The following is a 21,063-nucleotide window of genomic DNA, read 5'->3' as shown; positions in this document are numbered from 1 at the left end:
GGAGCGCGGGAGCAGCAGGCCCTCCCTGCCCGTCCCCCGAGTCCCTACCTCCGCCCGGTATGGGAGGAAGATGGCGCTGGCGAGGTTGCCGGTGATGCCGCTGAGGACAAAGATGATGGCGATGCGGTGCCAGCCGGCCAGCTTCTCCAGGTCCCGCAGGATGGTCATTTGGAAGACCACAGACACCAAGCAGTGCACCACGCTGGGGAGGGGGCACAGCAGGCGTCAGCCGTCCCATACCTGCCCCCGGCTGCCAGCCAGGCCTTCAGGAGCCGTGGGGTCTGGCAGGCCGAACCGGCTGTGCCCTGGCCCGGGAGTCTTCCTCCTTGGGCCCGGGGGCAGGGGGGCGGACCGCACAGGGGTGGGGGGTGGGAGGGGCGGGCAGCGAGGAGCCTTTTACCCAGCGTGGAGGAACAGAGACAGCCAGAGCCTGTAGAACTGATCCGGGACCTCGGGGTTGAGGAAGGGCAGCAGCCCACACACCTTGTCCAGGCAGTGCACCTGAGGGCAAGCATGTGGCAGTCGGTGCCTGCGACCCCGCCGGCCCGACGTGGGCGTGGGCTGGGGGGCAGAGCCAGACACCTGCAGGAGGGGAGGCACGAGGCCAGCTCCAGCACGGTGCCGCACTCACCGGGGGCCCTGCCTCACCTGGGAGCAGAGTGTTGCCTCTTCATGGAAATAGCCGTGCATGAATTCACAGTATTCCCGGGTGGTGATCTCACAGCTAGGGGGACAGGGAGGCAAAGGGATACGTCACAGCCCCGAGGACCCCTGCCCGCTGGCAGGAAGGGGTGCCCCTCTGCGGGGACCCCAGCTCCGGGGCAGGCTCCCCTTCCTCCTGCTCACACCATGGGCGACCCCAGCGCGGGGGAGGGAGGACACTAGCCCGGGTGGCAGGTGGCAACAGCAGCACGGGCAGCTCTGGCGGGGAGCTCAGGCAGAGCGCCGGGGCTGGCTTACCTGCCCTTGGTGCCGATGCAGCAGGGGCGGCCCTTGATCTGGCAGTCCATGTGCAGGAAGCCGGTGCGGTTACTCTTGGCCTGCTCGGTGCAGATCTGCAGGGGGGGGACGCCCACACCGGGTTGGGCCCGAGCGGCAGCAGGCACCCCTTCCTAGACCATTCTCCCTGCCCTTCCTAGACCATTCTCCACCCCGGACACTCACTGGCCACTTGGTGATGTCATCGGGCCAGATGTGGGCACCGCTCGAGGCCGGCTCCTCACAGGTTCTGGAGGCAGAGATCAGAGGGGGCACAATGAGGAGCTATGGCCCACCCCCAGCCCACCACACCCACCCCCTAACATGCCCGGGGGGAGGCCCAGACAGGATGCTCAACCCCAGCTTCTCACAGCCCAGCTGGGGGCCACCCTGAGACTGTACCTGGGGTCTTGGTGACACACTGCCCCTGACGTCCGCTTCTGGCCCAGATCAGACTTGTCCATGGGGGGCCCCGTATCATCCTGCCACTTGACAAAAGTGGCCAAAGTCTCCTGGAGGACAGAGGAGGGTTGGCTGCGGCTCGCATAATGCCATCCCCATTACAGTGGGCAAGGGACCCTCTAGTCAGGGGCTCTTCCCCTGGTCCCCAGGGCTCAGGCCCATCTCCCAGACCTCCACCCCCCTGCTCAGTTCCTCTTGGGAACGTCACTTCCTTCCCGTCTCCGGGCTGGGGAGGTCAGCACTCTCTGTGCAGGGCCACGTACAGGGGTATGTGGGGCCAGGAAGGAGGGAGGGGATGTGGTCACTGTCCTCGAGGGCCCCTCCCCTATGCTGGGGCAAGTAAAGACGGTGCACAGGACCAGAGTGGGGCTGGCAGGGGTTGGAGGGCCTGGCCCCACCGAGCAGTCCTTCCGCTGGGTCTGGATGCAGCCCGAGTGGTCATTCTGGACACAGCAGCCCGAGTCCCGCTCCAGGTCTCGCTCCCGAAGCACCAGCTGCTCGATCTGCTGGTCCCTCCGGATGCAGGGGGAGAACTTGGCTCCCAGGTGGATCAAATCAATCTGGGGGAGGGGAAGAGTGAGCCTGGGCCCAGAGCCGGCCACTCTGTTGAATTTCCCCTGAAGGTCCCTGATAAGGGGGGCTCCTAGGCCAGCTGACCCCTCCCCAGTGGGGGGCGACAGGGCCCCAGCGTTCCCTGATGAGATGCCGCCCCATCCCCCTGGGCCCCTCACCGAGCTGGGGCCGATCCAGAAGTTCTCCTGCTGGATGTACTTCACGCTTTCATACACACCTTTGTTCCTGAGCACCTGGTGCATTCTCCGTCCCAGGGTAGGGCCCCCAGGGTGGGGCTGAGAGGCAGAGCTATGGTGAGCCCAGAGCACCCTCTTGCATGGGCCAGGCTGTGGCCACGGGAGGGATTCCGTGGCTGATGGCACTGACGCCTCTCAGGAGAGGCTGGGACCCCTAGAAGGGAGCACCCCTTCCTTAGCCTGACTCACCAGCTGAGTGGTGATGTGCTGGGCAAAGCCTACAGGTGCAATGCCGTACGTGCAAATCACCAGCAGCGTGATGATGACGTGGACGAAGGTCAGCCAGTAGGTGAAGTAGGGCCTGGGGACAGAGGCCCCGGGTCAGCAGAGCCGAGCCCACATCCCAGCCCTCAGCCCGCTGAGCCCAGCCCCCATCAGCTCTCGCTTGCTCTCTCCCCACCCCTTCTATTCCCCTCCAAATCACCCTTCACCACAGTGACTGTGAGAACGCACCCCCACATGTCTTTCTCCCAGCTTAAACCCTTAGATGGCTTCCTGCTCCCCTTGGAATAAAGTCTGACATCACCCCCTGCTGCTGGCTGGAGGGGGGACTTACTGTGCCCCCCCCTTCTCCTCTTACAGCTCCTGGAACAAACCACGATCCCTGCAGCCCCGGGGCCTTCGCACACGGCATTTCCTTTGCCAGAGATGCTCTTCACACCTCTCTCTGCCGGCTAACTCCTGCTTATGCTGGCCGCAGCCCTCCCGGCCAGCCGTCCACTCACTCTGTCCCCGGGGACACTTGCGACACTTGTTATGCATTTTTTGATCTTGGGTTTGAGGTCGATCGGGTCACTGCTCGTGACACACTGTGAGAACTGCCCCTCCCCAATCCTCTGGTTCCCCCCCACGGTCCCCTCACTCAGAGCTTCTAACTGTCCCTCTGGCCCACCCTGCCCTCCCTGTCCCTCCCGTTGGAGCTGTGCCAGGGCCTGTGTGCTGGCGCACAATGAACGCTTGTTGACCGCTGTTGGGAGCCGGGCTAAGGACACAGGCCAAGAGAGCGTGGAGGGTGAAGAGGCAGCAAGCGCCCGGGGATCCTTCCCGGAATCCTTCCCGGGTGACACGCACGCTCGTAGGGCCACCCTGAGGACTCGTCCCCCCTCCCCTCTCCCCTCTCCCACAGGAGCCACTCCCTAAACACCTGCTGCATTAGGGGGTGCTGCAGGACAGGGTCCTGGGGGGTCAGGAAGTCCCCAGGCCCTCTGGAGGGCTTCTCGGCCCAGCCGGCCGTCCCAGCCCACCGTCCCAGCCCACCGTCGGAGCGGGGAGCCCCAGCGCGGACGCTCACCGGTGGCTGTCGAAGCTCTCCAGCTGCCGCTGCACGGCGCTGCTGATGCTTCTACGGTAGCTGCGGTTCAGCCAGTGGCCCACGACGCCCAGGCCGTAGTGCCGCCTCTTCCGGTCGAAGGCGAAGTGCCTCACCTTGGAGGCGATGCGCTTGCCGCGCCTGGCCCCTGGGGCTGGGGCTCGGCTGGACTCCTTCCTGGTGGGGGATGGCTCTCAGCCTGCGGCCCCTCCCCACGCATCCCAGAAGGGGGCTCAGGAGGGACTTGGCAGTCCCAGAGCCCTTCCCTGCTGGGCCGCCGCCCTGCCCCCGGGGGAAGGATGCCCAGGACTCACAGAGGGGTCTGCACCCCATCGGGGGAGACCGGGGAGGCCGAGCGTGGGATCCCCCGGAAGTAGCTGGCCGAGAGGGGGGGAGACTCAAACACATCATCGGGCATGGAGCTCATTTCTTCCTGGGGTGGGGTGGAGCGGGGGTCACAGGAAAAGAAAGTGTGAGGAGTCACTGTCCCAAATACTGCTCCCAGTACCTCCACTCAAGGACAGAACAAAGCCAGACAGGATCTTTGGGAGGGAAGTGGAAGGCACGTGCCTGTCAGCCACACGGTGGCTCTCCCGGCCGGAACCCTGCCCTGCCAGGTCCTCGACAGGGAGACAGGGGCCCAGGAGTTCCACGAGGTGGCACATCCCATCCCACCAAGGGGCCTTTGGATCTCTCAGGGGCTCCTGGCAGAGTACGATCAAGGTCAGGTCACCTCTCCTAACTCCCAGGCCACCCCGCACCCTGTCCCTGAGGCCCACACCCCATGCTTGCCTTACTAAAAAATGAGGAGTCAAATGTGTCTGCCCCATCGACCACATCCTCCTCCACGAAGCTGGGGTAGGCAAAGCTGCGTTTGACCGCCCGGCACTGCTGTCCCGCGGCGTCCAGCACTGAGCGCCCCTGTGACAGGGCAGAGGCCCGGGCATCAGGCCCAGGTCAGGCGCCACTACCCCCGCCCCTTCCAAAGGAATTGTCAAACCCCTCCTCCCCGGGCAGCACCTTGGGAGACGGGACCCTGCCCAGAGCATGGAGTGTCTGCGGGAAAAGGCCACGAAGCTTCCATAACCCCGAACCCATGGCTCCTCCAAGATTTTCGGTTATCCTCACCTGGCTGACCTCCTGCCCTCTGGCTAGGGCAGCTAGCTCCCCACCACTCCTTCTGTACGCTTACACCCCAAATTTGGGCCATTTCCCCCAGCTCCAGCTTCCTGGCACAGCACAGCAGGCCCCCGTCCGCCTCTCTGACCCCAATCTCTGGCCACTCCTCCTATAAGCACCCCTCACTAAAACCACATCAAACCACGTGCTGCTCCCCAAACGTGCCAGGCCCCCTCTACCTCCAGGCCTTTGCGCGGGCCCTTCCCTCTGCTGAGAATACTATTCCTTTCCTTCCTTCCCGGGGGGAACTTTTCCTTATTTTCCTGGGCTCAGCCCAAGCACCTGTTCTGACATCAGCCCCTTTCCCACGTAGGCCCCAGCGCTCATCACACCGAGTAGTGACATCTGTGCCCCCAGGGCTGGGAGCCCTTCCAGGGCAGTGACACTGGCTCACTTCACGCTGCAGAACGCATGCCCAGCACATCATAGGGGCTGAGTGAACTTGGGTGCAGGGTGCTGCCTGCACGTGTCACTTCCTGCTTTCCCAGCTCGTGTCGGTGCAGACACCGGCTTCCCAAACGACGGAACACTGGGGCTGGAAGGCCATGGGCCAGGCTCCTGGGCTGCAGGGCCCCTCTCTCTGCCAGGTAACCCGGTGCATCCACCACCCTCGGCACAGAAGGACGTACCCGGGTGAGCCCTCGGGGGGATGCTGTGGGGAGAGGGAGGGTCGGACGGTGGGGGCTGGGCAGAGGCGGGGAGGCATCTCGACCTTGAGGAGGGCGGCAGCGGCCTGAAAGCTCATGTGGGCCACAGACATCCTCTTGCGGCGGGGCAGGTGGGAATAGCCAGAGCGGACACTGGTGAAGGAGGTGAGGGACAGGACCCCCGGCGTCAGCGGTGGGTGTGGCGCATGGGGCCTGTCCACCTCATCCGGGTGGCGGAACGCCCGTCCTCGGGCCAGGGGATCCACGATCTGGAAGGAAAGGAGGGAGGGAGTGAGGGAGCAGAGCCGTCGGCCCGGGGCTCAGTCACCGGCCCTCCCGGCCCCCCAGCGGAGCCCACCTTGGGCATCTTGCAGGGTTTCGGAGACTCGGTGCCCTGGAAGGAAGGCGCCTCCTGGCTGGGGAGCTCCAGGTCGCGCTGGCACGAGGCCTTGAGGCGGCCGTAGCGCACGCTGCAGTGGTGCAAGCTCCGCAGCTGCCAGTGCTGCCGCTTCGCCTCCCAGTCGCCGCTGACCCCGAACCACTGGGCCGTGCCCCTGCGGGAGCACGCACACAGCCATGGCCGCGAGCACGGGGCCCACGACAGCCACGATGGGACAGGGCATGCGCTCGTGCGGGGTGCCGGGGGATGTGCGCAGGGCAGGGGACGCGGGAGGGGGCGGGAGGGGACAGGGCACGTGTGCATGCAGTGGAAGGGGCAGATCGGCTCCCACTCTTGCCCCTGGGTTGGGACCCAGTGACCAGACGAGAGGGGTGGAACAGAGTCCAGGGCTGAAGCTGGGCTGGGCAGGCTTCTGGGAGCCAGCCGAGGGCCAGTGCCTCCCCCCAGCCCCTGCTCCTTGAACCCCCAGCCTCCACACTGTGACTTTCTACAAGGCACACATCCCCCTTGGGCCTCTGTTTCCCCCGTAACACGCACGTTCCAGCCCTGCAGGGAGGGCTGCTCACGAAGGCCTGCCTACTCGAGGAAGGGGACACGGGGGGCCAGGCCCAGGGAAGGTCCCCAGGGCCACTGGGGGCAGGAGCGGGGGGCGGGGGAAGGGTGCTCACTTGCGGATGCTCTGGGATAGGGAGGCCTGGCGGCGGAAGCCAGGGCGCTTCTCGGAGCTGCCCTCCTGCCATCGTCCCCGTGGCTCCTGGAGGCTGACGCTCTTCACGTAGGCTGGGTTCCTGGGCCTCTGTGGGAGGCAGGGCGGGGGGACAGGCTGGGACTGGGTGGAGCCCAGATCCTGGGCTCACTCTTCTTTGGCTCCCTCTGCCAGAACCCCGAGAACACACCTCACCCCTTATTTACACGCCTGAGCTGCTTTTCTTCCGACTGTAAAGTCACCCAGTCTTTACGGTCTTCAACGAGCCCTAGCGTGATTTCCTAACTCCGTCCACAGCACTCGCCCCGGGCTCCCCATATGCAAACCAGCCCCCGGGGTGAGTGGGTGGCGCCGACACAGCACCCCTTTATGCCCCGGGACACTGTTTCAAGGCTGCTCTCAATAAGCCCTTTATGGAGCATTGCTCTAGCCTGTCTTCATTTCCATTCTCCATGGCAGCCAGGCGCTGTGGGGTCAGGCTGCTGCTGCCCAGCACGCGGGGTCCCTTCCCCCAAGTCTGACAGCCCCTCGGGGGCCCCAGGCAGGTAATAGAAACAGCCGATCCTGGTGGAACTGGGAGCCTTTCTCGAGAACTGTGCTTCCCGTCTCCCCGGCCACCGACCACCAGGAGACGCAGCTCCTGCGCTCAGAGCCCGCTCCCTGTGACGTCTGCGGCCAGGGAGGAGGGGGCGCAGGCCTAAGTCAGGGGTGACACAGGCAGCGGGGTCTCAGGCAGAAGGGGCCTCCTCCGCTCAGTGTTGTGTGGGCACAGCTGTCGCCTGTGGCTGGGCAGCGAGCCTCCAGGCTGCCCGCTTACCTGGGGCAGCATGCTGGTCTGCTCGCCAGGGGCTGGGGTCTCGGGGGGCGGGATGGTGATGGACAGGTTGGGCGGCTTCCGGCTCTGCAGGCGGCTGCTGGACACAGAGGAGACGCTCTCGCCATTCTTGTCAGCGGACGCCATGGTGGGCCGGGGGCAGGGCGGCTGGAATGGAAACGGAGAGGGGCACGAGTGTGTAGACTGGTGGCGAGACAGCACCCGGGGGCCCGGGCTGAGAACAACCTGCAGAGATTCGGTCCGGCCTAACTCGGGGGTCCAAACCGTGTGGCAGAGACTCAACCTGAACTGGGTGGGGTTAGGCAAGCAGGTCTATTTCTGTCCTTTGTTTGCATTCCAGGCCCTCGGGGGCCTAGGGAATCCCCACCTGTCCACCTGCTACCATTGGTGGTCTCTCGGCTTCCGGCAAGGACCACACCCAGGAAGGAGCCGGAGGGCAAAGGACAGAGCTGCAGTGAACTTGGCAGCTTCTCTGACCTTGGGGCAGGGCTTGGGGGAGGGCAAGAAGGCTCCAGGGTAAGCCGGTGCCCTAGCCCAAAACGAGAGGTCCACAGCTGTGCAGAGAGCAGGTGGTCTCTGAGCAGTCATCCCTGGGTTTCTCACGAGGAAGTGGCGGCTCGGCCTCATTACCAGATAGATGGGAAAGCCACCATGCTGGCTCCTGTCCCCTGGGCGCCTGGTTCCTTTTTCAAAGGTAACTGAAACTGCCAGCTGTTTGGTACTATTTTCTTTCCATGGAGGCAAAAAGTTAATCCCAATGATAAAAGGGGTCTACGCTCATTGCAAAAACAAAACACAAAAAGGCTCAGGTGATTACAAAGCCGAAAGTGAACTCCTAGTCTGCCTGTCAGCCCGTCTCCCAGGAAAGAGCCTCTTTGCACCCGGAAAAGGATACACGTACCTAAAATTTCACACGCTCACACCGTACCTTTTCTAGCGTAGGGCGCACATCAGTGCATACGGACAGACCTGCCTTACCCTTTTTCTTTTTTTTAGTAGGCTCTGGAGCAAAACGTGGGGTGGAGATCAAGAGCCGGATGCCCCACCGACTGAGCCATCCAGGCGCCCCGACCTTATGTTTCTTGACGACTGCAAAGCTTTCATGGAATGGAATGCACCAGGATTTAATTAATCCCAGACTGATGGCTGTTTAAGGTGTTTTCGGCATTTGGGACTCCTGTCCAGTGTTAACCAACACCTTGCCTAGACCGTGTGCGTGTCCCAGAGCTATCCCAAGACAAACTTCTAGAAGCGGAACTGCTGGGTTGAAGTGTAAGTACATCTTGCATTTCAGTGGATCCTGTGAAATGGCCCTGCCAAGACCAGGTGGCAATTTACGACCCTCCCCGCCCCCCCCCCAAATCTGGGGCTTGTCCACACTTGCTTGTGCCCCCCACAACGCTTCCCCTCTGATTCCACCAGAATCAACACTCTGCCTGTCCTATTCTCCCTTCCTTGCTCACTCTGCTCTTTTTCTGGCCCAAATCCTTAGCTATTTCCTCTCCCCACTTCCCAAAGCTGCTGTAGCAGGTCTGGTTTCTCTTCCCCTAGCATAAGACCAGGGACTCCACATCCATCTGCCAACACAGTGCTGACCCCGGGTGTGTGCAGACCCGGGGAGAGTCACATGGGAGCCCTCCAGGTAAGGGCGCGTGGGACCACCGTGTGCTGGAAGGGTGACACAGCAGCCCCACGTGACCCGGGTCCGTCTGTCGTCCCCTCCATCTTTACCCGGCCCCCCAGAGCCACCCTCTTCTCTCACCTGAGGGATCCTAGCGGCCTCCCGACCACTCCACCTGCTCCCCCTCAAGCCCCCACCCTCGTGACCACCTGCCACGCAGCAACAGACATCACCTTTTAAAAGCACCAATCACACCACGATATTCTCCACTCAACACTGTCCCAGGATTTCCCGTTCTCACTTCAAGTCCACGCTTCTCACTGGGGCCTCTGGGCCCCGAGTGGCTTTGTGTCCTCCTCGCCCCTGACCTGGCCACTCTGGGCCCTCCCTGTCTGGCACCTGCTAAGCTCTGCTAGGAGGCACCGAGGGGCTGTGGTCAAAAGCACACGCGGCAGCTGGGTGGTCTGGCCTTGACCTGCACTTGACCACGAGTCACCCACATCCTCGCCTGGTAACGGGGGAAAGACCTCCCCCAAGAGAGGTGCCCTGAGCGTCAAATGAGACGCTCGGGCAGTGTGTGCACACGGAAACTTGTTCTGGAATGTTCACAGCAGCATGTTCATCAGAAACAAGAGGTGGAAACAACCCAGAGGCCCAACGATAGGCCAACGGCTACACCAAAGATGTTCCGTGCACACACTGGGACTGAGTCAGCCACAAACAGGAATGCAACACTGACACGGGGTCCAGCACGGCTGAACCTTAAGGATGTTCTGTGAAGCGAAAGAAGCCAGACACAAAAGACCACACACTCTAGAAAGCCCACAACAGAAAGATGAGTTGTTGCTTCTGGCTGGGGCGGGGGTGGGGGGGAGACAGCAGCTAAAGGGTGGGTCTCACTCTGAAGTGATGGAAACGTTCTGAAGCTGCCCGTGGTGACGGTTGCACAGACCTATGAATATACTAAAAACCACTGAATTGTACGCTTTAAATGGATGTAGTTTATGTGGATTAAATGGATTAAATATGAATTAGAGCTCAACGAAGCTGTCAAAAAAGTCTCAGGCAGATGCTCCATAAACATTAGGCCTCTGCCTGTGTTTGTCCCTCCATCTCCTTATCAGATCATCACACAGTGCAGCAGGTAGCATCTTCCTATCATGCTGGTTCCAGCTTGCGTGCCACCTCCTCCAGGGAGCCCTCCCTGACTGCCGGAGCAGCCACCCTCCCCCCCGCCCCGCCCCCGCTTCAAGTCTCTCCATCGCTTTACCCGGGTCACCTGCCTCTCCCTGCCTTATTCACGGTTGCAACTTCACCTCCAGCAGAGTACTGGCCCACAGGTAATATCGGTATGTATTGCTGGAAAAAAAAACCAAGCAAGCAAAGTGGCTGGTGCCTTGGGTCCAGCCCGCTGGGCTACCCAGATTCCTACCTTCAGAGTTCGGACTGAGCTCACTGCTTCCTGGGTCTTGTTGCAGAGATCTTCAGAGCATGTTCTAGTCCTTCCCTCACTCCGTGCAGATGCTCCGGGGTCGGTCAAGCTTCAGCTCCGTGCAGAGGTGGACAGATGCCAAGATAGAGGCTTCCAGGCCAAACAGGGCCGCTCCCTTGGTGCACACAGCCTATAGGGAAGGAAGGGCAGGCTCAAGCAGCCGTGCTGGGAACAACGCACCTTTCAATCTTCCTGACCTCAGTCTCTGCGTCTGTAAAATGGGGATGATTCCACTGGCCTCCTGGGTGAGGGATGAAGAGATCTGTTTTCCCCACCTGGAATAAGGACCCCTTGTGATGGGCTGGGCACTCACACTGCCAGGCAGCCAGGGGCTCTAGCCTCAGAGCATTTACCTAAAAAAATCACCTGCAGACCCCCACTCTGGGCTGGGAACCCCAAATCAGGACGGTCTCTACTTTTTTTTTTTTCCTGTTTCAACATAACTTCATGAGAAACATTTAACTTAAAAACAAAGTGTTGGCTGTCTTCTGATTAAGGTTTCCTTTCGAATAGAGAAAGGCAGATATTTAAGGCCACGTTCAAATGACTTAGAAGTGTTTCTTTGTTGTACTGGCTCTTTAAACGATTTATTGCAGTCAGATGCACACAACATAAAGCTCAGCATGTGAGACCGAGTAACTCGGTGGCACTCCCCGTTAGGAGGTCCTCCTTGAGCAGAACCCCGAAGGCTGCTGGCGCAGGACAGGCCACGCCTCCACGCGCGTCATCCCACTTTGTCCCCAAAACCCCCTTCAAAGTAGACATCTGCCATCGCTCCCATTTTATGGATGGGAATGGAGGGAGGTTCAGAGGGATTAAGTAACCTGCCAACGCTCACACAGCCAGGAAGGGGAACAGCTGGGTCTCTTCAGGAGATGGAAGCCACCCCCGCCCCCTGCCACCGAAGCTAGGGCACGCTGGGGGCCGGACAGCCCTCTATCAGGGTGACACAGGACAGCCCAGTCCGGAGGGAAACTTAGTTTTACTCAACAGCACTTGGCAACCTCTGTTTCTCAGAGGCCTAGGGTTACCCAAAGGGTCCAAGGGGCTGTCGCGGGGCAAACCGGAGGCTGGGGGCAGGTCTGTACGGCAAAGACTTCCAGCCACGGGAGAGAGGAACTTCGGGTGTGGGGGGGCGCCCGAGAGGGATGTGAGGCAGAGCTGGGGGCCCGAGCTTTCTGCTTGAGGGTTTGCCCGACAGACTCGGGCAGCCTTCCTTCTACCCCAAGTGCTGGGAGTCCTGACCCCACAGCTCAGCGCAGGCCGGCAGCGGGTAACAAGGCCCCTCAGAGATCACGGGCAGATGGGCCTCAGTGCTGGGCCGGCTGGCTCCTCAGATGCCACTCTGCCTCTGCTCTGGGGGCAGCTCCAAGGCAACAGCCTCCCCTGGGCCCCTGGATGGAAAGTTCTCCAGTCTGGTCTCCTTTGGGACCAGGGTGCAGTGAGAGGGCACCAGGCAGGCACTGTCCTGCACTGAGGAGGGAAGGAGGCAGGCGGTGGAGGAAGGCTGGGAGGGGAGAGCTGCCGAGTCTGAGGCTGGGTGAGGTCACCGAGCACATAGGCTCCTCCTGGAGCTCAGTGCTGATCACTCTCTCCCAGAGTAAGCACCCAGTGCCCTTCAGAACCTGTCTCCACCCCCCGCAGACACACATGCCCTGCAGGTCCCCAGCCCATACTTCCTCATCTGAGGCCCTGCACTGGCACGCTGGGCTCCACCTCATCCACCTGGGCAATGGCAGGTGAAATGTCACCTCCTCCAGGAAGACTGCCCTGTCACCACCAGACAGAATCAACTGCTTTCTCACCTGCCTGTGTGCAGGTATCCCTAGCAGAGTAGCACCAAATCTGGAGGTTAGCTCCCACTAATGGCTAACGGGATGGGAGGCGGGGGGGGGGGGCATAAGCATGGTTGCAGACTGTCAGTCCACACGGACCCTGGACAAAAACTATCCCCCCCAGTCCTACACTCAGCCCACGAAGTGAGTGGCCTATTCTGGAAGGCTCCATGAAGTGCCCTCCACCCTGCTGTGGCTCCGTGACCACTGTGGGCCAAGGACAGCAGATGCAGTCCCAGGATGAGCCCCCCCGGACCTCCTGTTCCCCTCTCCCCACTCACAGCCTGGACTCCCCGGCCTGGGCCCTGCTGTGTTGCTGGCATCTGTGCCAACATCCTGACACTGGGGAGACTGGACTGGCCCCAGGGCACTTCTGGGGGCCACAGGGAGAAGTGGCTGGGCCCCGGAGAGCAAAGGCAGGGCTGGGGACACACCTTCCTGGGGAGGAGCATGGTATCTAACAGATCTATTTTCACCACCTTCCTGGGCAATGCCGAGTTCTGGCCTGTAGCCAGCTTTACCCCCTGGCCTCGGTTTCCTTCTCTGTTAAGCAAGGGAGTTGGACAAAGTGATAGCCCAGCTTAGAGACCCAGGAAGCCCACAGTTTAGTATAAAACACCACTTTCCCACAGCCCCTCTCCACCAAAGAGGGGAGAGCCTGCTCCTGAGACTGCCCCCAACTTGTGCAGAAATGGTAGGCAGGTATACCAGAAGCCCAGTTCCTTCCTTGGGGGTGGTAGGGGGCAGAGGGTAGGGTTGGCAGTATGGCGGGGGGGGGTGTACAGAACCCAAGTCTAGGGCATGGAGGAACCCAGACGGAAAAAAGTGCTGGACCTTTGGGAGCACCCCACCCAACACATATCTCCCACGCCCCAGAAATGCTTGCTTATTGTAGAGGAAATTGTGACATCCTGGGACAAGGCTTCCTCCTGGCCCACAGTCACATCCGCTGCTCTACGACCCCAGGGCTACCGCAGCACCCAGACTGTGGGCTGGGGAGGGGGGCCTTGTGTGGAAGGACTGAAAGCCTGCCCCACCCAGCAAGGCCAATGCCACCTGCCCAAGCTGGATCCTGGCCTCAGTGGGGCCTTCCCCAGAGAAAGGCTTTCGGCCCCAGCCCAGAGCAGCTGGGCCTGGTAGAGGGAGGGGACTTAGGGTGGGGTCCATCATGGGGTGCGGGTGGGGAAGACTCAAAGAAAAAGTGCAGAGTTCAAATCATCCTGAGGTACCCATGGGTTGACACGTCTGTACAACCCCCCTCCCCGGGGACCAGCGGTGTAACCCGGCTAAGAGCAGCCAGGATCAGGCACATATGACAGAAACGCAGACTCAGGATCTGGTTTCCCCCCAAAGGCTGGGGCTGGGCACTGCCAGCTAAACACAGCGGCAGTAAACAAGGCCTCGGCCAGAGAGGTCCCCCGACACAGCTCTACCAGGGTGCACTCAGGCAGGGTGCTGGGGAAGCGTCCCCTCCCTTCAAGCCTGCTGCCCCCCCCCCGCTGTCCCCTCCCCACCTGCCCCCAGGGGGCGGGCTCCAGTCCCTTCTCTCCCTCCCCACCTGCGGGCCACCAACAGAAGGCTCCGCTGGTCTTGCTGATGGCAGATGGGGTCTCTGCGATTCCCAGGCTCAGAGGACTTCACGAACCAGGGCCGGGCGTGGGCAACAGCTACAGTTCCAGACGGAAACAGGAGGCCACTGACATCAGGGCTTAGCCTGTGCGGCCAGAACTGAGGACAAAGGGAAGGAAGGGGCCCTTGGACAAGGGGTAACAAGCATCCCGTCCAGCAAAGAGGCAGACCACTACTAACCACTAGATTCGATCAGGAATTCAAGGGGACCTCCCCTTGTTGGGGGTGGGGGGCACACAGGTCCCCCGAACCCAGGAAATAAACTGCCCCCTGGCCCGGGCTTGGAGCTGTGGTGAGTGGGCAGTGTGGAGGGAAGGAAGACGGCCTGGGGCTGCTGGGAACCTGTCTGTCCCCTGATGAATCACAGGATGACAGGGTGACAGCCAGGAGCAAGGAAGTGGCCTCTCTCCCCTGCTTCCCTGACACAGAAACTGAAACTGGCTGGCCCCTCCCCACAGCCTTCTGGGAACCAGGGCGTTTTTAGAAAGCTGCAGAGAGGAAGCTGGCCCTCGCCCACTGTGCAACCCCCAGCAAAACCCCGAGTTCTGCTGACCTCGGGGAAGTTGCTCCAGCTCCCCTCGAGACCCGGAAGAGGCAGCTTATGTAAAGGCTGTCATCTAACCTGGTCTCCCAACCGGACACATGCGTCCCGATGGCCCCTGACTCACCCCAGCACCTCGCTGCCCTGCCAAGTGCAGGGGGCCGGAGCCAAGGGCAGGGAAGTGCCAAGCAGATGCCAAGGGTCTGGGGACAGACTTAGGACGAGAAAATGCAAAGACAGAAAGGGAAGGGGACACTGCGTCCCCCCTCGGAGGCTACGAACTCTCACTTGCTTGCTGGTCAGAGTTAGAGAAGCCAGTGGGTCCCCGTCCCTGTCCTTCCCTCCCAGCGAGCACCCACTTCCCCAGAGATGCAAGTCCACGGACACAATGGCGCTGCTGTGCCGGGAGGCTGTGCGTCAGCCCCGCGATGAAGAGGGAAACGAAAGGCACCTGCGGGTTTGCGTCCCTCCCACAGGTAGAGCCCCTATTTCTCCACCCCAACACCTTGAAGGGCTTTGCTCAAACTCAGTTCAGAAGATAAAGAATGGGGAGGGGGAAGCAGGTTCAGGGGCTTGATGACCCACTGGCTTTTCCCCATCAGACCCCAGGTGTTGGACTCCCAGTGACCCAGTTAGGGTGGCTTGGGTGGCACAGCCGACCACAGACACGGGAAGTGGGTGCTGGGCTCCAGGCCCAGGGTAGGAGCATGTGGGAGTGTGGGGGGGCGTGCCAAGTTCTTAGAGTGCTGCAGACCCCAACACCCCTTTGTACCACCCACCAGGCTTTCTCGGGACCACACACCCCTGGGGCGGGCAGAGATGTGAATGCCCCATCCTCTGCGGGGGCCCTGGGTCCAGGAAGCTGGCTGAGCTGGGTTACAGGGGCAGGCAGCACTAAATGCCACCAGGTGTCCCCAGCTGGACACAGTGCTGGACCCCGCCCCCCTAGGTGCCCTCCCAGAGGGACCTCTGGAACTTTCTGGACTCCAGAAGCTGACTGTAGAAGCACAGAAGGGGATAGCGGCTGAGCCGGGATGCAGGTGCCCTCCCACACCCCAGGAAAGCAGCAGCTCCCAGAGCCTGGGGGCCAACTGCTGCTTGCGGACAACAGAGGGAAGGGACCACAGGGACTGGTCCTAGGGGGGCCCTGCCCAACAGCCCAGCCACCTCTGGGAAGGAGACATGTTCTGTCCCAGTTCTGCTGCTCCCTGAACATCGCTGTGAAGGGGAGGAGTCAGAGGTGGCGCTGGAGGTCCAGAAGGCCCTGGTCCTTTCTGGGGCTGATACGGGGCACGGGAAGGCTCCTGGAGAGGGAGCATGAGCCATTGGACACCATGTCGACCTGAGCTTGACACCAACTGGCTTTGCTCCAAACACGCAAGAGGACTTGCCTCTCCTAGAATCTTGAGATACCGGCATTTTTTTTTCAAGTTTATTTATTATTTTGGTCATCTCTGCACCCAGTGTGGGGCTGGAACTCACAACCCTGAGATCAAGAGCCACACGCTCCCCCAACTGAGCCGCCCGGGCGCCCTGGGAACTGGGTTTTCACTGGTCCTTGGCACTCGCAGAGGCCTAGCACAGGCTTGGTGCTTGGGAGAAGGATGGAGTACAACATCGGTTAGGGAGCAGGGGAGGCCCACTTCACTCCTGCTGGAAGCTCCTGACACCGCGGGGTGACGGGCGGTTTCCAGACATGACCACACTCAGTACACAGAGCAGGGCTCTGTCTTGGGCTTGCAAGGGTGGGGTCCACCTAATTTCCACCCAGTTCCTTGTGGCCTGGCTCTAGACAGTGAAAGCACTGTCCAGCTGAGGGAAACAGGTCTGGGTCCAACCCTAAATGCTGTGAACTCTTAGGCAAGCCACTTAACGTCTCTGACCCTAGTCTGTTTATGCTAGAAGATGCTACGTAGCCCCCCAGGAGTCTGAAATCTGGGTGGCTTTGTCACCATTAGCTAGGGCTCACCCTGCGTGTGCACGCAGCTGAGGGACGAAGGGTTACCATAGCTACGGAGAGGTAAGCACCCAACCCAGGGTCACTCAGCCAGAAGTCAGGCCCTGGGCTGCCTGGGGTCCTTCATCTTGATCCACTCAGGCTGGGGCTCTGGGTGCCCCTCACTTCTGGAGGCCCAGGCTGGCCCCACAGCTGGGAGGGAGCATGCCAGGCAAACAATTTTCAGCTTGTAAACAGTCATTAAGGAGCTAATAAACCTGACTTCCCAGAACCCTGCCCCGGAGCTTGCTGCTTCCCCAGGAGAGGCTGGCCCCAGCCCCAATGACGACTGAGCTTCAGGGCACTTGGACATGGGCCCATCTGGGGGTGTAGGGCTCTGTAAATCCCTACTCGCCGCAGCCCCCTGCCTCACTTCGGGGCAGCATGGATTCTCTTGTTGAGGAACGAGGAGGGCTGTGGGGGGGGGGGGGGGGGAAGGGGGGGGGGGGGGGGGGGGGGGGGGGTGGACAAAGACAGGACTCAAACCCTCACTTGGCCACTTACCTGCTGGGAGACTTTGGGCAAGTTACCACTTCGGAGCCTCGGTTTCCTCTGCTGTGAAATGGGGTGATGTCCCCTCAAAGCCGCCGATTAAGCAGAGATGACATGAGGTTATGAATGTACAGGGCCCGGCACACAATCAACGGCCACTAATCGGCAGCTTCTTTCATTCCCGGCTGACCGCTGCTCCCTAGTCTATCGGAGCCGAGGGCCCGGGAGGTAACAGATCCTCTATTTGACAAGTAGGGAAATTGAGGCTCAGACATATCAAGTCACCGGTCCCACGTCCCACTGTTGGGAAGGGGTGGTGCCTTCTGCCACCCCGGAACTGGTGAGGCAAAGTGGCCAAAACATGGGCCTGGGTTGGTGACCAAGGTGCTGGGGATGAGTTTAGGCGTGGGCCTCGGAGCCTCGTGAGCTCCTCCTAGTCCCCTAGGCAGAAATGACATCACCTGGCACTTAGGTAGTAGGGCTTTCTCAAACATTCTCTCATGCCGTCTGTCCGTATCTCATTATCACCAGTGGCTGACAAGGCGAGAGCAAGGAATCAGGCCATATTTCAGTTCCAAGTTCTGTTCCTGCCCCATCCCCCAGTGGGTCCCCTATCTCCTGCTCCAGGCCTTCTGAAGGCCACCCTGGAGGCCTGACCTGGGGAGGGCCGTCTGGAGAGGGAAGAGATGCTTCTGGCTGTCAGGGGGTGGACCACCTGACGATGCTCTTGGCACAGGCTCTGGGGCCACACGTGGGAAGCAGACGAGAAAACCAAGGCTCCGAATGGCTTACCCGGTTCCTGGCCCCACGGGCCCGGCCAGAGGGAGCAGAGCTGAGGGTCCCTGCCTCCATGACCCCCTCAGCCCTCCTCATGACATACATTCAGGCAGACAGGGAAAAGCCCTGGCTGGGTGGAATCAGCACGTCCTGGCCTGAGGCTCCCCTCCCACGGCCAAGCCCACCCTCAGTCCCCTCAGCCTCCGTGCGGCAGGGGTCCCCATCCCAGACTGGGCCACTTCTGCAGAGTAATGATAGCACTGCTATTCTTCGACATGCTCTCAGCGAGCCCTCCCAACAGCTCACGAGGCAAGGCCCCTGTCATCACCATGAGCCTGTGCCAAGGGCACACAGACACGCTCCTAACAGCAGGCATGATGTCATTATCCTGACAGCTCCTACCTCAGACTCCGGGCCCAAGACTTCCCATGCATTACCCCTGGAACCCTCTCAGCAACCGGTCCCGACGGACTACTGCTACCCCACAGGATAGCTGAGGAGACTGCGGCACGGACCACAAGTGACCGTCATTCTACTGACACTACCTCATGGGCCACCGTGGCTGCCAGCTTCCGGGCCTCACTCCTTGGCTCCCCATGCTGGGAATCACCCTCCTACCGTCCTCCCACCCTCCTGGCCCGCATCCCTGACTGGCACTGCCCACTTAGCTCCAACCACTCTCCTGGCACCCCACCCCCACAACATGCCTCTGGCAGCTTCTGAACTACAAACAAATGACTTGTGTCTGGGTCCCTGGATAAGTTTACGCAATGACGGAATGTGACTACTGTGGCTCTCGTACGTCCCTGAAGATGAGTCGATGAATCTTTCTTTACACTCAGATCTAACTCCCATAGGGAAGCAACAGAAACTTTATGGGCTGTGGGGGAAAAGCCCTTGTTTTCCCCCAGGGATGGGCCAGGTGGGGCAACTCCTCCTAGCCTATGTCCTGAGAGCCGGCCTCGCCCGGGCACCTCCCCAACCTGGCCACCACCCGCGAGGTTAGCCGCACTCCCAGAGGGCGCTGGTGACCCCGCCAGTCCTCCCCCAGCCTGGCTCAGCTGGATAGGAAACTGGGAGCAAATGTGTGAGCTCACTCTGGAAATCCCCATGGGTGGCCAGGACAACACTGAAGACTGCTCCAGAGTGGGTGCTTCAGACCCGAGGAGATGTGTAGACATGGAGGAGGCAGCCCGGAGAGGTCATCTCCCCAGATGTGGCAGCATGGGACAGGCAGGAAGCCGAGGCCACCCCACTCCTGCCAAAACGCATTCTGAACCAAAGAGAAGCGCCAAGGGGTCATTCCTTTCACCTGTTTTTGTTTAAGGTGTTTTTTTTTTTTAATCTTACTTAAGTAATCTCTATACCCGATAATGGGGTTCAAACTTATGACCCCAAGATCAAGTCACATGCTCTCCTGAGCTAGCCAGGTGCCCTCATTCAAGTCACCCGCACACAAACAGGTCCGTGCACGCACAGACACACCCCCTGACTCCTTCCTGCTCGTATCTGCTCTCTCATCTAGCACAGAGTACCCCAAGTTGACAGAAACGCTGTGAAGAGCTCTGGCCACCAGGAAAAACACCACCAGAGAGGAAGAGCCAGACCGAGACCCCGGTGGCCTCCGTGATGTATTTGTGGTATGAGTGATTCCTCCTCCGAGAGGAACAGGAGTCCCCTCCTGGGCTGTGTGTGTGTGTGTGTGTGTGTGTCTTACACCACGTACAGCTGTAGCTCGCAGGAGAGCGAACCAGACAGGAGTTGGCTGGTGGCTTAGCAGCAGGCAGGCACAAGGTTCTGAGGCCGGGCCTGGGAACCACAGCCCAGGCTCAGTATCAGGCTCTGCCGCTTAATTCCTGAACAACTGAACACTGGTTTTGAGTGCTGCTTTGTGCCATGAGAGACACACCGAAGATGGAGGCCACTATTACAGTTTTTTGTTCAACAAAAGGATGGGGTGTCACTCCAGCCCTTTAAAGTTAAAAGCAAACAAAAACAAAAACGCCGACCAGGAACTGCCACCTGCTCTTCTTGCCTTGCCAGAGTTCCCAGGCCAGGAGGCCAGGGTCCAGAAGTGAACAGGATGGGGGCAATGGACACTGTCAGGAAACAGGAAGGGAGGGCAGTGGTGGCCTGGGCTCCTGGGGACGGACAGCTGCTTCACTCCATCCCACCCCTCTAGAACAGCCCCCCACTTCCACCCCCCGAGTACTGGGCCAATGTTCCTAAGCCCAACGCAAACCAGAGTCGTCCCTGCTGGGGTCCCCCTGGCCTGGCGCTTGGCTAACACCAGGAGCAGGGGTGCCTTGCTCTGTCAGCAGCGGGGCCTACAGTGGGGTCTCTTGTCTAACCCAGGGTTCCCACAGCCACAGAGGATTTTTTTTTTTTTTCCAGGAGGGAAGCAGTTTGGGGGAGCCACAGGGAATTAGAAGCCTGTTAGTCCTTGGATGTTATTTTCCTGGTGTACGTAACTGGAAGAGTTAGGTGTCAGTTTAGGAAGGAAAATTCCAGCAGGTCACATGGCACCAGGAGTCCATGCCTGTCTCAGCAATCCAGCTTTGGGAAAATCTATGAGAACAGAGCTCCCCGTTTCCCCCCACCCAGGGGGATATTTGAGCTCCAGGGCTGCCCTGGCTCAGCCTGCATGGGAGGCTGCCTTACGGGTGAAGCACTCCGGGCCTGAGCTGTGAGAGGGCCCTGTTCCCAGCCCCTGGGACTCAGCTCCTCCCCCACAGCACCCAGACCTGCTGGCAGAGACTGTGGTTTGAGCAGGGAAGAGGCAGGTTTATGGCAAAGGAAGCCTATTGCTAGGGGAATAACTGCCCTCGCACTTCTTATCTCATTTAAGTTTATTTTGTTCCTCCCCTAACCCCTGGGGGAAACTAAGGCAAGCAGGGGAAGTCAATGAGAAGTAACCTGATGGAGCAGGTGCGGCTCCAGGGTCTTTGAACCCACCCCGGGCACTGACATTTTTGGCTGCCTCATTCTTTGTGGTGGGAAGCCGTCCTGGGCACTGTAAGATGTTTTTGCGGCATCCCTGGCCTGTACGCACCAGACGCCAATAACAACAGCACTCCCCTCCTTCGCCTGAGCTGTGACAACCAAACTGTCTCCAGACATTGTCAAGTATCTCCTGGCACCAAAAACAGGTGCCCTGGTTGAGAACCGCGGCTCTAAAACAAGCGTCACTCTCCACTCTTCCCTCCGCCCTACCGACAGAGTGCACCGCAACAGAGAGGCTGGGCTCATCTTCTTACCGGCCAATGTCACCAACATGGGGTCCTAAATCTAGCCACTTGGGAACCAGCAGCCAGTGCACGTGTGGGGTCTTTGGCAGGCCTTCCCCCCCCCCCCC

At 60.5% G+C, this 21,063-nt stretch overlaps 1 protein-coding gene and 2 long non-coding RNA genes across 7 annotated transcripts in view; 2 read left to right on the top strand and 1 right to left on the bottom strand.

The window, feature by feature from the left end:
* The window catches only part of RHBDF2 (rhomboid 5 homolog 2), a 24,655-nt gene that overhangs the window by 1,982 nt on the left and 1,610 nt on the right, over positions 1-21,063 (bottom strand). For 3 of the 5 annotated variants that reach the window (XM_040640172.1, XM_040640170.1, XM_040640171.1), the window contains exons 2-18: positions 10,379-10,568; positions 7,308-7,472; positions 6,453-6,580; positions 5,743-5,938; positions 5,450-5,653; positions 4,351-4,479; positions 3,873-3,991; positions 3,541-3,735; positions 2,439-2,550; positions 2,172-2,246; positions 1,839-2,000; positions 1,381-1,490; positions 1,165-1,228; positions 961-1,055; positions 649-724; positions 401-501; positions 49-202 (exon numbers count right to left, since the gene is read on the bottom strand). In XM_040640172.1, the coding sequence (XP_040496106.1) occupies positions 49-202; positions 401-501; positions 649-724; positions 961-1,055; positions 1,165-1,228; positions 1,381-1,490; positions 1,839-2,000; positions 2,172-2,246; positions 2,439-2,550; positions 3,541-3,735; positions 3,873-3,991; positions 4,351-4,479; positions 5,450-5,653; positions 5,743-5,938; positions 6,453-6,580; positions 7,308-7,451 (2,064 nt within the window). In that variant the 5' untranslated portion in view covers positions 7,452-7,472; positions 10,379-10,568. Of the gene's footprint in view, positions 1-48; positions 203-400; positions 502-648; positions 725-960; positions 1,056-1,164; positions 1,229-1,380; positions 1,491-1,838; positions 2,001-2,171; positions 2,247-2,438; positions 2,551-3,540; positions 3,736-3,872; positions 3,992-4,350; positions 4,480-5,449; positions 5,654-5,742; positions 5,939-6,452; positions 6,581-7,307; positions 7,473-10,378; positions 10,569-13,831; positions 13,867-16,943; positions 18,107-21,063 lie in introns of those variants that run through there. The other 2 variants (XM_040640174.1, XM_040640173.1) reach the window with 2 other exon arrangements.
* Positions 7,842-10,066, top strand: LOC103665764. Its single transcript, XR_005837324.1, has 3 exons — positions 7,842-8,019; positions 8,322-8,597; positions 8,877-10,066. It is a non-coding gene; the product is annotated as an uncharacterized LOC103665764 (long non-coding RNA).
* LOC121104957 lies at positions 14,591-18,440 on the top strand. Its single transcript, XR_005837323.1, has 2 exons — positions 14,591-14,919; positions 18,104-18,440. It is a non-coding gene; the product is annotated as an uncharacterized LOC121104957 (long non-coding RNA).

This window comes from Ursus maritimus, unplaced genomic scaffold, assembly GCF_017311325.1.
Source record: "Ursus maritimus isolate PB19 unplaced genomic scaffold, ASM1731132v1 scaffold_24, whole genome shotgun sequence".
Lineage (NCBI taxonomy): Eukaryota > Metazoa > Chordata > Mammalia > Carnivora > Ursidae > Ursus > Ursus maritimus.
This window is presented reverse-complemented; position numbering and strand designations above follow the sequence as displayed.